This window comes from Mustela erminea, chromosome 12, assembly GCF_009829155.1.
Source record: "Mustela erminea isolate mMusErm1 chromosome 12, mMusErm1.Pri, whole genome shotgun sequence".
Classification (NCBI taxonomy): Eukaryota; Metazoa; Chordata; class Mammalia; order Carnivora; family Mustelidae; genus Mustela; species Mustela erminea.
In genome coordinates this window covers 77,731,790-77,749,522 of record NC_045625.1, presented here as the reverse complement: position 1 = coordinate 77,749,522, position 17,733 = coordinate 77,731,790, and the positions used below count along the sequence as shown (strand labels likewise).

Genomic DNA, 17,733 nt, shown 5'->3' with positions numbered 1-17,733 from the left:
TTGTTCTGTATCCTCCTGAACACTTAGCGTTGCCACTATTTTTCATTTTAGCTGTCATAGTGGGTATGTAGTGGTTGTCGTGGCCATTTTATCTTATTTAATTTTTAATTTTTTAAAAGATTGTTTACTTGAGAGAGGGAGCAAAAGAGAGTGAGTGAGCAGGAGCGGGGGCGGGGGGCCGAGGGAGAGGGAGAGGGAGAAGCAGACTCCCCGCTGAGCAGGGAGCCCCATGCAGGACTTGATCCCAGGACCCTGAGATCATGGCCTGAGCCAAAGGCAGATGCTTAATCGACTGAGCCTCCCAGGCACCCCCTGTCATGGCTGTTTTTAAATGAAGTCCTTCTAAGATGTCTTGGGCCTTCGAATGTCTTTAAGCAGAATGTAAACGAAATGGTCGATCTGTCGCAGATCACTAGGTTTGGGTATTTCGAATGGTCATTCCTTTTGGGGTTGATGGTATGTCCACTCATTATAATAAGCGGTCCTTTGTCCATGCTGTCATCGCGGCTCACTCTGCAGGCTTGCCTACCCTGTCACCAACAGAGGACACACTAGACTGGAAACCGTGTTTGAGTTTTTACATCCCAGGTCCTTCAAGTGCAGTACCAGGGCCACAGGAGCCGTATGTGTACATATCTGTTGGCAGACTTCAGACACAGAAGAGTCTCGTACCCTTTGCCGGCACAGGGCCCTGTCCCAGAGTCCCTGCTCTCTGCCTTGCTTGCTGCGGACTAGGATTCCTTTACTGTCGATGGGGTCAGCCTTCCGGTGTTTGGCTGCTGACCCACACTCTCATCCCTGCTCTGCAGGGCCAGGGTGGGGTTGCAGGGAAAAGGGAAGGGTGTGGCCCGCTAGGTGAGGGGCCCGCGAAGGGAAAAGCCAGCAGGCCCGGCTGCTGCCAGAGGAAAATGGGAATCTGCCTATCTTGTTGACGTCAGGAGGCCAGTCCTCCTGTAACTCTGAATACCATTCACTCGGGATTCCCTGAAGACATTGGACAAAAGACTGGGTCTCTTCCCAGTCTCCATTCAGGGTGAATTTCAGGGTGAATTCCAGGGTGATGTCAGGTAACGCGACAGTCGTCTCAGTTCCACGTTGTCCTTGGCACGTCTCCAGGCTTCCATGAGAAAATGGTCAAGGTGGAGGGTGCCCGGAGAAGGCGTCTGATTGAGCCTCCCTGCCTACCCAAGAACACCGTGATTTTACATTTCTGAATCTGCCTTCTTTACATATATTTGCAGTGGATCAGTGCCTGCTTTTGATGATTCGTGATGTTTATGAATACTTTTTTAGATGTCTGCCAGGACATATGATAGAAACCCAGAGTACCCTGATTCCTTCCCTTCACGGCTCCGTGTGAACCTCTGCCCCCACAGAACAGTTAAATTAAATATGATGTAAAAATGCACCGTGAATTATCTCCTATTGATTATTACTCTCTCGAGAGACCATCCAGGGTTGTAGACTGTAATCATGAAAGTCATCTGTTTTTCATCTGTATGCAGTTCTTTCCTATCCTCTGGCTGTTTCTTTGGCATTCTTACATTTCTGTTTGAGTCAGGGTTGAGAACTGAATAAATTAAGGCCCAGAACTTTTATAATTTAAGGATTAAAAAGGAGTCTCAGGAGGCTAATGTTCCAACATTAGTCAGTAAATAGGATAGTGGAGGTGAGGTGAGTGTTTTCTGCAGCTTCGCACAGAGAACGTTCCCTTGCGTAATGGCCTCAAAGAGTGGCCTGATGTTCAGTGTGTAGTAGAAGTCAAAATGTAAATAAATCTCCCACTTCCTTTTAGCTGTGAACATTTTAAGTTGGACAGTCACAAAAGATATAGTTATAAAAGTCGGCTTAGATACACTCCTAAATATTTACTTATTTTAAAGGATTATTTATTTATTTGAGAGAGGGAGGGAGGGAGACAGAGAGAGAGAGAGAAGGAACAGGGGGAGGGACAGAAGCAGATTCCCCACTGAGCAGGGAGCCCAATGCCGGGGCTCAGTCCCGGGACCCTGGGATCATGACCTGAGCTGAAGGCAGACATTAACAGACTGAGCCACGCAGGCAACCCAAGGATGTTTTTTCATGTTCTTTAACTTGTACTGAATTTTATCTAAGTCCATTAAGTTCCTATTGGGTCTGGTTTCCACAATTAGCCATTCGTAGGCCATCTCATTGCTGCCATTCCTTCAAAGCAACAAGAAAGTTCTGTCATTATTGATTTTGGTCATCAGGATCTGCTTCCTCGTGTAACTTCTCTTTGGAAAATTTGAAGTAATCCAGATAACGGATCTCCCCTCTCGGAGAGGCAGTCAGGTCAGCAGCTATCTCTCCTGGCAGCTCTTCCTTCCTTTTGGTGTTTCCTTTCTCAGGCCTGTGGTGTGTGTAAAAAACATACTCCAGAAGAAAAAAGGTTTCACATTTGCTTCTGCCTTCCTCCTTCCTCCTAGAAGAGCAGGGAAGGAGTGGCACTAGAACTCAGATCGCAAAAATCATGTTGTTTTGAAAACACGCTAAGTTAAGTCACAAGGGATCTGAGCAGGGGATTGACCGGATAGGGGGCATTTAGGAGGAAGAAATGATTGCCAACCCCACATCCCCCAAACCCCACCGCCTGCCATGAAAGTATCTGTTTTTATTGGTTATAAAAGTTATACGTGCTGAACATAATAAATATAAACAGTATTTGTAAAGTACAAGGTCCCCCATAGTCAGTACTGTTCTTCGAGGGTTATATGTGCGTGTATATTGTCAACAGGAATGGAATGGTCCTTGGCATACTGTTCTGTAGCTGCTTTTTTCCCACTGAATACCTTGCAGGATCTTCTCTACGTCAGGGTCTGCGGATCTGTCTGCAGCATTCGTATGATGAGTCAGAGTTGATTTGCATAATCCCGCTCAGTGGACATTGTGGTCATTTCCCGTCTTCTAATATTCTAAACATGGTTCCATATGTAGCCACTAGCCACCTGTGACAGTTTAACTTAATTAAAGTCAAATAATGTTTAAAAATCAGTTCACAGTCAGACTTGCCACATTCCAAGTGCCCGGTAGCTGTACGTGGCTAGCACCGAGGAAGAACTTCTCCAGTGTGGGGTGAAGTTATATTGGACAGCGCTGTTCTAAACTGCTGGTTTTCAGATTTTTTTTTTTCAAGTACGTGTTTCCATTCCTTTATTCATCCGTTCAACAAATGATTCCTGAGTGCCTCCTATGTGCCAGGCGCCGTGTTTGGTACATGGATGTCTCACTCAACCAAACATAAATATCTGTCCTCATAATGCTTGACTTTCTACCAGCGACAGGTTTTGAGTGTTCACTCCCAGTAGTTACATATGTATCCTTTTATGTTGTTTAAAGATTTTATTTATGTATTTGCCAGAGAGAGAGATGGCGAGAGAGGGGAACACAAATAGGAGGAGTGGGAGAGGGAGAAGCAGGGGCTTCCCACTGAGTAGGGAGCCTGATGTGGGGCTCAATCCCAGGACTTGGGAGCATGACCTGAGCTGAGATGCTTAAGGACTGAGCACCCCAAACGCCCCCTGTTTTTTTTTTTCCCCTATATGTAGGCTTTTTCCTACAGTTTGAATTTGTTCCTTTATTTACATATTCATTTAGTAAGCATTTATGAAGTTCTTACTGTATGCTAGTGGATGCCAGGAAATGGAACAGGTCAGGATTCCTGCTCTCAGATGAGACAGGCCAGCAAAGCATTTATTCTAATACAAGGCATTATGGAAATGCAAGAAAGGGGCGGGCATATAACGAGAGGCCTTGCTGGTGAGAATGGAAGACAGGTTTCATGACCACCTCTTTGCTGAGTTACTGCCCTCTGTTTTGGGACTTAATGGAATCACATATTTCTCCAACAGATACCATGTTTCTCCATGGTATTTTCTTTAGAAAAATATAAAATTCTAAATCATCAGTTTAAGTATATTAAACCGCTGTCAACTGTCTTTATGTTAAATGCTTACCTTTCGATTTTTAAACTTAGATCTTAGGGTTGGAAGGGCTCTGTATAGGACAGAAACGAAGTCCAAATAATTTTGTAGCTCCTGTTTGAGAAGGGGAAACAAATTCATCCCCAGAGATATGTGTTGATTCATGCCTTCCTTTAATACATATTTACAAAATATCCTTTATGCAGAAAAAAGCATTTTAATTCCAAAATAAATTTCTCACATGGGCATTTAATTAGGGAATTCTGAAGACTATAATGGATAGTATTATTTAGAGTAAACTTAAAATGAAAGAATTGATCATGTGTTGTTTATTCCCTCTCTTTTAGGGCAAGTTAAAGTGTTCAGAGCTCTTTATACGTTTGAACCCAGAACTGTAAGTATTCAATCTTTAACCTCAAAATTGGCATAAAAACTTAAGGTGATTTTTTTAGATACTTCCTCTGGCCTAAATGGCCTGTCTTTTCTCTGATAGCCGTAAATGATTCACCGGAATGGATGGTCAGTCACTTCCCAGGCGGTCCAGAGGTGTGAGAGCTAAGTCCCTTGGGTTGACCTGAAAGTGTTCCCCACCTTGAGGTCATGTAGTCCATCCTATTTTGCCTTTTCCCCTAGGGTGACATCATTCACTTTAAAAATCACCAAGTGACCCACATGTAAAGCACATGACCTTGTCTTAGTCATCCTTCCTGTGAATCTCAACGCTGACCTTCCTCTTCTTCCTGTTGACCCTCTACCTCAGCCCACCTCATAATGGCACCTTTAACCAACTATCTAGAATAATTTTTTCTGTTTTTGCTCTTTCTGGTGTTCATCCATCCATCTACCCATCTGTGCTTGGTTTAGTGAGCACTTACTATGTGCCAGACCCTGACCCAGGCCTTGGGGACAGTGCCACGTCAACAGAAAGGGTGGCCCCATGAAGCTCCCCTCCCAATGGGGGGAGACAGACAGTTAGCAGACAAATGAACATGCTGTCAAGGCCTGATCAGTGCAACAAAGAAAAATACAGAGGGTACGGGGCCAAAAGTTTCATGGAGAAAAGAGTTCTTTTCAGCAGGGTGTTCGGGGATGAGCTTTCTATAAAGGTGACATTCGCGTGGAGACCTGAGGGAAGTGAGAGAGCCATGGGAACAGCAAGGAGCGTCTTTGGTGGGTTCGAGAAACAACAGGGAGGACAGCAGCTTAGAAAGTTGCGCATAAAGAAGAGGGAGGTAGGAGATGGGTCCAGAGAGCCTGGGAGGAGGGGGAGGGCAGATCGCGTAGGGGCTTCGTTGTGGGGGGATGGATGGTTTTGAGTCTAGGGTTGATCAGACAAGTTTTAGAAGAGCTACTCTCCTGCGGAGTGGGAAACCATCCCGCAGAGTGAGAGTGGGAGCAGAAGATCCAGATAGTTAGGAGGCAGAGGAGAGAGACTGAGCAAGGAAACCCACCCTCTCTACTTCCGCATCCTACTCACTAGCGATGGGAGCCTTCGTGCTAGGGGTAGCTAGCTTGCCGCTGGCTTTGTCTGGTTTTGCCCTGGACCCTGACCTCCCCAGAGCCGAGCATCTCAGAAGGTAACACAGAACCAGACGGTGCCAAGTGTTGGCTCATTGCCATCAGGAGGCAGCTGGCCCTCAAATTCCAGATCTCTGTGGCCATCTGTGTCCTCAGCAGCCATGCTGCAGAATTTGGCTGTGAGCGGGGAATGAGATCGATATTTGAAGTAGGGAGATGTACACTAATAGGGGATGTGCTCGTGCTCCGATGAATTCTCCCAAGACTTAATAAACAAAGTGTTCCTGGACCAAGAAAGGGGTGGGGTGGGTAGAGGTAGATCTTAGGTTTTCATTTTTATTACCAGGATGTTCCAGTGGCATCTGGCCTGTGTTGGAGGAGGCGGTAACGAACGGGCCGCATGTCAGCTGGCTACGGCTACAGAGCAAAGTCCTGCAGGCTCTGTAGCTTAACTGACAAAAATTTTTCTTAGAGGTTTGGAAGCAAAGAGTCACATGGAGGAGTGGACAGGGTTGGTTTCTTCCAGAGCCTCTCTCTGTGGCTTGTAGATGACTGTGTTCTCCTGGTGTCCCCAAGTGGGTCATTTTTCCTCTATGCTTGTCAGTTTCCCAGTCTGCTCTTCAAAAGGCACCAGTCCTATATGGGTTAGGGTTCACTTGAATGACCTAATACTAATTTAATTACCTCTTTAAAGAATCTGTCTCTAAATGCTCTCAACATCCTGAGGTATTAAGGGTTAGGACTTCACCATACAAATTGGGTGGGGTGGGGTACACAGAAAGGTAAGGAAGTTTGAGCCCCAGGAGTTGTTGTCTTTGTGTTTGTCCCTTGCTCACAGGAAGGCTGTCGTTTCCTGCATCTGGTTGTCCTGATCGATGGTTTCCTAGGTTGCAAGCCCCCTAAGGCTGATGGAAGTGGGGGCTGGGGCGTGCGCATCAGCTGCCCTCCTGGGCTGGTCAGTGAATAAATACTAGATCATTCTCTAAAGCCTCCCTCACTCTAGGAAGGGACCTGCATGTGCTCAGTTTGAGACCAGACATGAGTCCTGACTCTCCCCCCAATATCCTGTTGGTCATCACCTCTGTCCTTTGTCGCTGACCTCCTCCTCCTTTGGTTCTCTTGTGCTTTTTCTTGCTTCTGGCTCAAGGACTCCAGCTTCTCTCCATTCCTTCCGCATTCTTCTTCCTGATTGATTTTCCTAAAATGTAGCTTTGCTCCCATTATCTGCTTCACCTCTTTATTTGACTTCGGATAGAGTCCCCTAGACTCCAGCGTGTTTCTAGCCCCGCAGTCCTCTGCTCCTTTCCCTTCTTAGACCATTCTAGCCTGGATTTGATGCACAGCAGAACCCATCTCTGAACCCTTTCTAGACTCATAGTATTGCCCCTCTCTAGGCTCTAATAACATACTTCCTTTTCTATAAAGACTCTCTGAGTAACCCAGCCAAGAGCGGGTTGCCTTTTACACTTGGCATTTCTGTCCAGCTCCCCATAACACGTGTCTGGGTCGGGGCAGAACACAGGGCTGTTCAGAGCTGGCCGTAGGTTTTAGGACCCACTCTGCCTCGTTAGCATCTGTGTGACCTGGGAAATTTGGGAATTCCCTACCTTTGCACCCCGGCGTGCTCCTCTGTCAAGTGAGAATAATAATAATCTCACGGGGTTTTAATGCAAAGTAGGTGAGATTAATGTGTGAAGCTGCTATTACTGTTAGGAGGGGTCGTGGGTGCTGTCTTTATTTACATTTAGCTAATAGTTCTGGTGGGTTGACATATTGATTATTTTAATTCACCTCCAGTGAATTCTCTACAACTTTTTTTTTTTTTTTTAAATCTTTGTTATTGGGGCTCTTGCATGGCTCAGTTGGTTATGCATCTGCCTTTGGCTCAGGGCATGATCCCAGGGTCTTGGGATGGAGCCCCACGACTGGCCCCCTGTGCGGTGGGGGGGTCTGCTTTTCTCTCTCTCCCTCGGCCCTCCCCTCATGTTCTTGCTTGGACTCTCTGTTTCTGTCTTTCAAATAAATAAATAAAATCTTAAAAAAAAGAAAACTTTGTTATTATTGAATGTGCAGAAGGAAAAAGGTATTTAATTCACTAGGGTTTTTGAAGAGTCCATATTTAAAATGTTTTGTTTTTTTTTTTAATATCCCTGGTCCTAGGATCCTGAGCTGTGGCTCAGGCTGCTAATCCACCCTGGATGTACTGCATGCTCAGTAATCAGTATCCCGCGCCTGCTGCCCCCATAGTCTGCCGTTTCCCACCTCCTCTCAATGCAGATGTTAAAGGGGAGGTGGCTGGCTGGGCAAGGAGCCTCTAGCTCCCGGCCTTCCTTGCTGCTTAAGTGCCTGTGCTAGACCAGTTACTCTATGTTCTGAGTGTCATCCCAGTGCTAGTTTAGTTTTACATTCTTTTTCTGAGTAAGGAGTTCCGTTGAACGATGCGGGAAGCTCAGTTTGTCTCTCTCTCCCATCTCCCTGAGTAGCCATGCCCGGCAGGATGGATGCGGACCTGGCCTCCTCAGAGTCACTGGGACCAGGCAAGATGCAAGGGCTGAGCTGGCTTCTGTGGGACACTTGCTGACAAGTGTGGCACCCCGGGAAGACCTACATCCAGCTTTTAACTGCTCTTCTCTCCCCAGGGGATACGGCTGGCAATGCCAGCTTCAGTCTCGGCCATCTATGGGACAGCAAAAACACTGGGCAGTTTGTTACTTCTGGTTCTTCCTGCCAACCCATTTCTGTTCAGTCTTGCTTGAAGGCAGGGGAGTTCTGGCGCCACCCATACATGTTTGGTTCTTCATTCTTGCTCAACCCCCTGTCCAATAAAGTCCCATACAGAGATCTGGCTGGACTGGATAGACCAGTGTCAAGATGCACCAGGAGAAAGGGAACAGCATTTTCCGTGTGTTGGTGGTGTATTGGGAAAAGGGAAAGCAGCAGGACCCCGCTCTGTCGTGTCCCATTTTCTGGGCTTCACTAGGCTTATCACACTCTGCGGAGAGGCAGGAACCCTAGAATGGGAACTACAAAAGCTGAAGCAGGAGCCCAGACCTGCCACTCAACTCACTGTGTAGTTTGTGGCAAGGTCTTCAACACCCCTCTGAGCTTGGTTATGAAATGGAGATGATACCTGTATTTCAGCCCTGCCCTAATTAATGGGTCATCATGAGGATTAAACGAGGTTAAGCATGCTTTGCAAGTGTAAGGGGTTGCTGTTGGTTCTGTTGTACTGCATCACATAGGGACGGGAGTAGCGGCAAACCATAGATGCTTTCCGTGGCCACCACCTTTTAACCTGGTCTTGATACCATGATGACCAGTAATGGCTATACATGATCCTCCCGTAAGAGAGAAAGCATAGGTGCTGGTGAAGATTCCAGACTCTTAACTGTTGTGGTTCAAGTCTAGTGTCTACTATATACTTGCTCTATGGCCTTGGATAAGCTTCTCATCTACAGGGTGATGATAAGAGTAACACCCACCTCATGGGGTTGCTGGTGAGGATTAATGTGTTCATATTTGCCAGGCTAGTGCCTGGCACTTTGTAGTCCTATAAAGTGGTAAATAAAAACATCCAGAGAGAATTTGATTTGTAAAAATATTTTTATCAGTCCTTGGGGTTCCAGGTTGACACATATGAAAAGTTTCATAAGGATGTCATAGTCTTTAAAATTTTTCATAAAATATATTTTTTCATAAACCAACCAAACGAATGCCTTGGGAATTACATGTCACCAAGAATACATGAAACAGGAATGAGAATATATATTACCAAGTTTGTACTCATCACTCTGACATTCCAGTGGCCAACAATTTGCTTGTCCTGATACCTTGTGGTTCTTCAAGGAGAGGGGAAAAGAGGAATGTGGTTGAAAACCAAAGAACAATCTAGAAATAAAGTGCTTGCTTGATTGTGTCACTGTTTTCCCATTTCTTCTCCGTGAGTATAATGCCAGGAATTTAAAAGTAGACCCTCATCAAATCATTTAAGTGCCCTACAGGCAGTTTCTTAATGGAAAGTGTGAATATTGTAGGTAAAATCTATTTAAGTTCTAAAATCATGATAATGACCTTATTGTCTGTACAGCTAGTAACAGTGTGAGGAATTCGGTGGCTAGGTTAGGAAAAACTGCCTCTGGTTCCTTTGCAAGAAGCTATTTTATGGGCAGTAGCACTGTCCGTCTGGGAGCTATTGATTAAAAAGAAAATAAACTGTCCACTCTCCTTTCTTAGTATTGGAAAATAGCGAGACCTTTTTCTCCCCTGACTGAAATCGACGGCAGTTGTCATCCCCTCAGCTGAAAAAAAAAGTCTCACCTAATAGGTGGCTTGTGGCAGACAACAGTGTTTGAACAACAGCCATTATTTTAAAAACCAAAGCAGCACTGAGAAGTATCGAAATGACCACGCCGAGTGACATTTTCCAAATGATGTGTTTTACCAAACCGCAAAGGACGAGAATTACTTAAAAGACAATAAGAACTGTAACTGTTCTGGGTTTTTTATTGCCTCTAAATTTATTTTATTTTTTATTGCCATTTGAAAAATTGAGGTAAAAATTCACATAACATAAAATTCACCGTTTTGAAGGGAACAGTTCAATGTTATTTAGTAAATTTACGGTGTTGTACAACCCCCACCTCTATCCAGTTCCAAAACATTTTCATCCTCCTGAAAGAAAATCCTATACCCATTAAGCACTTATGGTCCATTGTTGTGGGTTTTTTGTTTTTTTGTTTTGTTTTGTTTTTTGTTTTTTGTTTTGTTTTCATGAGAAGGTCTCATCACAGGGTTTTTTTGTGTGTGTGCTTTTTTGAACCTGTTTGTTCGGTTCCTTTTCAGAACACACCTTTTTGGTTCAAGGGTGAATGAACTTACTGCGTGTTGAAATTTAGGCAAACTTGACTTGCGGTTTTAAAAGGAGGCCAACACCATAAGTAGATCTTTAACTTCCGTGAAAGCCCCTTTCTAGACACAAGTGGCAAGGTTAGGTCTTGGAGAGGGACGGGGTAAGATGTGCTTTGGATGACTCCAAGACCAGAAATATCTCTTAAAGACGTTGCACTCTTTCGAAACTCCGGGAAACTCAGAGTCCCTCCGGAAAAACGCCAAGCTGGCACATGTATTCTGTTTTCCTTCTCCTCATTCTCTCCTCCTGACCCGTATTGTCATCTCAAGGAGACAAGTCAAAGGACGTTGAAATGGCCAGTGAAGGTGGACCCTCCTATTACAGGGATGGCCAGTGGGTCCAGCTGGGGTGCTGGGTGGGCAGTGTGAACCCTTTACGACCTCACTGGGAGTGATCCAGTTTGTAGCAGGGAAATACTTAAAAAAAAAAAAAAGTAGTACGCTTCCCTAGTCACTTTCTATATCTATCATACATTGGTAGTCTGTTGATCATAAATCATCAGAACATGATAGGAAAGGATTAGGGGACTTTACTTTTTTTTTTGCCCTAAATGTCTATTTCTAATAATCTTACAAATCTATGTCATTGAGTCAACATAGGCTCAATTAATTTTGCATAGCTTGTGCTGTGTGTTAAGTCTGGATTCAGTGAATGCAACAAATACTTCAGGACGTACCTTTTAAAGGAACTAGGCAGAGCGCCTGGGTGGTTCAGTGGGTTAAGCATCTGCCTTTGGTCCAGGTCATGATCTCAGGGTCATGGGAACGAGTCCCACATCAGGCTCCCTGCTCAGCAAGAAGTCTGTTTCTCCTTCTGTCTCTGTTCTTCTCACTACTCATTTTCTCTCTCTCTCAAATAAATAAATAAAATCTTTAAAAAAATAAAGGAACTCAGCAATTTTTTAGTATCATTAATTACCATTTGGTAATTTTTGTATTTGAATGCATAATGTGCCTGAGTATTTATGTGTGTGGTTGGTTTCAGCATGGTGTAGCTGATCTAGTCTTCATTTATATTCAGGAGGAGATAGTTATAATAATACAGATCAGCTTAGAAACTAAATAAATTAGTAGCTCAGAGTCATATTTGCCACCGTGGTCTGTAACAGAGAGGCGATAAACTAATGGAAAAATCAGTCGATGAAATTATTTGAGTTTTATTTGTATGGAACAGTAACTATAATCAGAACCATCAAAGCCTGTTTAAAAAATATTTTTCCAACCCAAATTATGAAAGTAACACAAGCTCATGATAGAAAATTTGGAAAAATTTTTCTACATATTTCATATTTCATACATAATTGTGATCTTATCCTACATCAAATTCTGTGCTCCACACTCTTCATTCAACATGACAACGTGACTATTTCTCAGTATCTGAAACTATATACTTACAGAGTCATGCTGGTAAATGTTAATTTCGTGATAGAAAAAAGATGCTTATTAAAGCACGTGGCGGTATTCAGAGCATTTGCAGGACAAGCTGGAGTGCATGTCGTCTGTGTGGTCAACTAAGCCCTGAGAGCTGCTTACGGTCTGGACTGACCGAGTTATTGCTTCCTGTTTTCCCCAGTCGTTAGCCTTATTAATGGTTGAATTACATATTAACTATTCTTATATAGGAAATGTTCATTCTCTCTGAGCATGAAAAGATAGGATAGTTGTTTTCTCAAAATAAGCAGGTAGCAGATGTTGATCTGAAAGTGTATTTAAGGGGCGCCTGGGTGGCTCAGTGGGTTAAAACCTTTGCCTTCAGCTCAGGTCATGATCCCAGGGTCCTGGGATCGAGCCCCGTATTGGGCTCTCTGCTTGGCGGGGTGCCTGCCCCGCCCCCCGCCTCTCTGCCTGTTTGTGATCTCTGTCTGTCAAATAACTAAATAAAATCTTAAAAAAAAAAAAGAAAGTATATTTAAGGATTGAACCTAATCCCTTAGACAAGAGCCAAGCTCCTGGCTATTTTGCCTGGTTTTAAATTCTAGACATTTATCCTCTTACGAAAAAATGTGTATCACCTTTTAGACTTTTTATGAGAAAAGTTTTATTAATATTTTATTTTGATAGAAAATGCTTTGCTTTCATTGTGAAAGAATGTAAGATGTGTGCGTAGGGGGAAATCTTACATGGCAATTCTTTGAAGTTCATCATAGGAAAAATTCAGCTTTCTATACATATTTTAGTTTGTCAGTGATGTTTCGTTAAGTGGTCTGTGTGCAGATTTAAGTATTTAAAACCACATTGTCTGTAAGGTACTTTAGTGTTTGAAATTTGTGTAATTATTAGCATCATCATTATATTCTAATTCATGAAAAATCACATGAAGTCAAACTGTGTATATTTTTTTTCTTTCAGCCAGATGAGTTGTACTTTGAGGAAGGTGATATTATCTACATTACTGACATGGTAAGCCCAGCTAATATTTTGTAATACTACATGTGAACTAAAGATACATAAGGCTATTTTGTGTAGCTGTAATATTGTACAGTGTTTAAATGTTTATTTGTATAGAAATGCATATGCCTGGGTTTGTTCATTTTAGCACAATTTGTAATAATAGCATAAAATTAGAGGTAGCCCTTATGTACACCTGTAGGAAGATAGTCGAATAAGCTTTGATATATCCACAAACAGAGTTTTATGCATTTATAAAAAAGAATGAGCAATATCTCCAAATGCTATTATAGAGTAATTTAAGTGAAAAAACTCAAGGTAAAAAAAAAAAAAATGTGAACAGTATGCCTTATTTACCTGAGAGGTGATATGTCTAACTGTTTTCTTCAGTTTAAAACAAAAGGTCAAAGGAGGAATCATCGAGTAAAATTTAAAAAAATAGTTTCTTCTATGTGAGGGAAGGCAGATGGGATAAAGGAAACATGAAATATAGCCTTTTAAAAAAACAATCACACCTTGTTTTGGAGATCTGGCTTTGGAGTCATATAAACTTTTGCATAGTTATGAAATGAAATGGCAAAAAAGCAGTCCTTGAAATTTAAAAGCAGAATGAATCAAATGAAGTTAGTTACACCCCGGGGAATTGGCACAACCACACAGAAAGGAACTGTTCCAAGTGAATTTAAAACCCAGCAGTTCGAGGGAACATCTCCAGTAGTATGAACCTGAAGGACAAAAAGGCCTGGCAGGAGGAATGACTATGCCCTGCTTTCAGTCATGGTCCTGTAGCAGAAGCATTGGCGTTTCTGTGCGGAGATTGCTGCATTGTATTGTGGTTGAGAGTAAATGAGTCATTAGGTCAGTGATACTGACACGGGGATTTTCAGCCGGCAGGAAAAGGTACACAAATGTAAGATCAAGGAGGCTAAATGAAAACCCCGTGGCTCTGCACCTGTATGGCAAGTACGTTGTACTTCATCTACAGTAAAATAAAAATAGGTCCTGCTCTGTCCTTTGTAAAGGCCTAGAAAAAAGAATGACTGGTTAAGCGGCTACCTTCGACTCTGGTCATGATCCCGGGGTCCTGGGATCGAGCCCCACATTGGGCTCCCTGCTGGGTGGGATTTTTCTCCCTCTCTCTCTGCCTTCCGCTCTGCCTACTTGTGCATGCTCTCTCTCTCTCTCTCTCTCTCTGGTCAAATAAATAAAATCTTAAAAATATAAAATTCAATTAAATTAAAAAAAGAAAGTAGGAAAGCCTCCAAAACAAGGGTCACAGTAGAAGGACAGGAATGAAGTCGAAGAGGCTGCCACTAGTCAAAGATAGGACAATTCGAGCAGTTAAATAGGGCAACAATCCCCTGGAATTGAAGCACATTTACTGTGTTTAAATCCGTGAGCTGTCAATATACTTCCAAAAACCAAGCATCCTTCTTCACCCTGAGCAGATGCTAGGGAACCAATGTTTTATTCTGTTCAGTTAGGGAAAATCATGAGCATTGATTCTGCCTTTTCTCTATGAACTTCATCTCTGGGTAACCTGAGACTTGATGAGGGAAAATTGTTCTTTAAAGAGATACTCTGATTGTTTAAGTGAGAAAGGAGTGATAGAATGTTACCATTTTGCAGCTCCCAGCAAATTATGGACCCAGCTGGTGCTCTTCAGTGGCTAACTAACCTTACAAAAGGAGAGACCATAAGACATTATGTGTCTCTTGATGGAAGAAATTGATACTACCTATAAAATAGTCTTGCCCAGAAAACTGAATCTGAATCTAATTAAGCCTCTAGAACTAACAACCAATTTATAGACAATAGGGGGAAGAAAGGAACACATTTTTGGTAAGACAGAGAGAGGGAACAGGCAAAATCCAGACTGTTTGAAACTCAGAGGACCAAATAAACTGGTTCCTTCAACAAGTGTATAATCAAGGAGTGAAGAAAAAAAAAAAAAAAGAAGAAGAAGAAGAAACCTATATACTAAAAGAGACAAGAGATAAATAAATCCATCATATTGTATGACCCTTACTTGAATTCTAAATTGTGGGACAACTGGAAGAGTTGAATATTGATCTAGATATTTGATGATATTAAGGAATTATTGAAATAAATTTTAAGCGATGATAATGGTTTTATGTCTTCGGAAAAAAATCATCTTACTGAAATACGTACAGGTGAGCTAATACAATGTCTGCCGTTTATTTCAAAATAATCCGAAGGGGAGGGAGGTTGTGGGTTCCATAGAGGAAACAGTTGGCCCGTGAGTGAATAATTTATGCAGGTGGGAGCTGAGTTTATGTAGGTCCATTATCCTGTTCTTCCTTTTATAGGTTTGAATTTTTCTAAAATAAAGTTTCCCTCCAAATGAAACTAAAATAAAGATATGTTTAGGGGCGCCTGGGTGGCTCAGTGGGTTAAAATAAAGATATGTTTAGAAAAAAAAAATCTTCCGGCTACAAGAAATTAGACTCTGGACAAAAAAATTCTATGGGTAGTTTAGCTATAATTGTTTTCTTCCCTTTCCCATGATCTCTGATGTGTATGGTTGTTGAGGGTCTGTGATGAAGTGTATTGTGTATGTCGCAGGCCGATGGGGGTACATTTGTACTTTAATGAGAGCGGTAACAGGCGTCCGTAACTAGGGGGTGAGGAAACTTGATGTGACCGGGGCCGATGGTCATTCTGTAGGGCAGGGCAGACCATGAGCCAGATGTTTTTTTTTGTTTGTTTGTTTGTTTGTTTTTTGTTTGTTTGTTTGTTTTAAAGATTTTATTTGCTTATTTATTAGAGAGAGAGAATGAGCGGGAGGGGGGGTTGTGGAGAGAGAGAGGGAAAAACAGGCTTCCTGCTGAACAAGGAGTCTGATACGGGGCTCGATCCCAGGACCCTGGGATTATGGCCAGAGCAGAAGGCAGATACTTTACTGACTGAGCCACCCAAGCACCCCAAGCCAGATGGTTTTAAAAGTGATTGAATATAAATTTGGTGCCACTTAATCTAACTCTTCTTTCACTAGAGTGATACCAATTGGTGGAAAGGCACATCCAAAGGCAGGACTGGACTCATCCCAAGCAACTACGGTAAGCTTGGCTGGGTTGGCTATTACTTCGTTTCTACTCTGTGGACTTTCAGTGTTGCAGTTCCTGAAGCCTTTCTGCTTGCTGCCCTAGCCGAGACTCAGTGGAGTCATTGCCAGGATAGGACATTGTGTACTCCATGAAGCTCTCCTTAATAAAAGGGGGAATGGGGACTGGAGGCACTTGAACTTGACTCTTTGGCTTAAGAAAATGCATTGTTGCACTCTCAGTAGAACCCCAGGTCTCCAAGGAAGTGCTTATGGCTTTCCTTTATCTAGTTCTTAGCATGTTGTTTTTTGTTTTTCTTTTTTTCCCTTTTCCTTTGCTGTTAAACCAAATCTCAGGTGTTTTCTTAGCCTAGCCCTTTCTCTGGTGACAGAGTGACCTTGCCTTGTTCTTTCACGTCTGAGGCAGTTGTGTTCACTGGGTGGGTGTCCAGGCAGTGTGAGGAGCTTGGGGAGTGAGAGGCGGCCTCTGCCTTGAAGCCACTATCAGTTGGAAGAGGGGCAAACAAAGTACTTCTGCAAAAAATGGCAAAGTAGAGTAAAAAGAGCCCGGGATGGGTAAACAGGGTTTTAATCCTTTTTCTTCCACTTCTTAATAACAAGGGGCTTTAGCCAAGGCCCTTCTCCACTGTCCCTGGGACTGTTTCCCCACCGTGTCGTGAGAGGTTTGATTTCAGTCACTTCCAAGATTCCTTTTGACTTCAGCACGGGATGAGTCTCAGGACCACTGGGACTGGTGTCAGGCCGAGTTCCAAGCACTGGCACAGGACTTAGAAAATTTCAAGGAAGAGACTGTTGCAAAGTTTGTGGGGAGCTAAGAGGGCGAGGGGAAGGGCGGGGTGGGGAGGGCCCCACGGAGGGGCCCCGCTTGCCCTGGTCTAAAGGTGATACCATTCCGGGTTAAAAAAAGACTCGAAACATTTCTACTCTCCTCCAACCTTTGCACTCCATTTCCAGCGAGTCACAGACAGTGAGCATGTAAAATGCTCCCCCCTGTTGCTTTGTACCCTCCAGTAGCCAAGGGCATGTCCCGTTTTAGCTCTTTATGGCGGGAGGGTGCGGGTCTGACAGCTGTTTTGAACCGCAGTCTGCGTGTGGTCGTTCCCGCTGACTGTAGGGCAGCAGAGAACTCTTCCCCTTCCTCAGAGGCAGGTAGGGACGCCGCTCGCCCTTTGTGGATACGGGAAGTGAACTCTTTCCCCCTCATGCGTGCCCCCCACGTGCACACACACCAGGGAAACAATTATTTTCGACCGTCTTCGAAGTCGGGTGTTTTTACAGAATGTACAAATGAACATGGAATGGTTTCCTTCGCATTTCTGTGACTCAGTTGAGGACAGACTTGGGTGTGCTGGTATGCAGGCTGTGATCTGCTTGTTTTTGCTTATCCTGGCAGCTCATTACTGCGTGTGGCTTTGTTTATACACCAGTTCCTTGCCATGGTGTTGCCTTACTGCTCAGTTTGGTTTCATTTGCAAATAATTCAGTTTCTTTTAAAGCAGGAAGCATCTGTTTGATTTTCTGCCTTTTTTTTTTTTTTTTTTTTTTTAAATCCGCACCCAAAGGGCTGCCATGTGGTGAAAGGCCCTGGCACTTGGGGAGCCAGGGGGCTGCGAAGTGGCTTTAGTGAGTCATGAGTCACCGGGGTGGCACTCTCAATGTTGCCTTTGCTCTTTCTGTTTTCAATCTAGTGGCTGAGCAGGCAGAATCCATTGACAATCCATTGCATGAAGCTGCAAAAAGAGGTAGGTGTGATTGTTTTTGATTGAGATACGCAGTAGAGCAAAACACAGATTTTAATTATATTGTCTGATGACTTCTGACTGGTATATACACCCATATCGCCAACACCCAGATTAAGATCTAGAACACTTGTGTCATCCTAAAATGTTCCCA

At 43.4% G+C, this 17,733-nt stretch overlaps 1 protein-coding gene across 3 annotated transcripts in view; it reads left to right on the top strand.

Annotated features, from left to right (window-relative positions):
* Nucleotides 1-17,733, top strand: part of OSTF1 (osteoclast stimulating factor 1) — a 52,391-nt gene that overhangs the window by 18,980 nt on the left and 15,678 nt on the right. For all 3 annotated transcript variants that reach the window (XM_032306847.1, XM_032306848.1, XM_032306849.1), the window contains exons 2-5: nucleotides 4,289-4,335; nucleotides 12,717-12,767; nucleotides 15,772-15,835; nucleotides 17,529-17,582. In XM_032306847.1, the coding sequence (XP_032162738.1) occupies nucleotides 4,289-4,335; nucleotides 12,717-12,767; nucleotides 15,772-15,835; nucleotides 17,529-17,582 (216 nt within the window). The remainder of the gene's footprint in view (nucleotides 1-4,288; nucleotides 4,336-12,716; nucleotides 12,768-15,771; nucleotides 15,836-17,528; nucleotides 17,583-17,733) is intronic.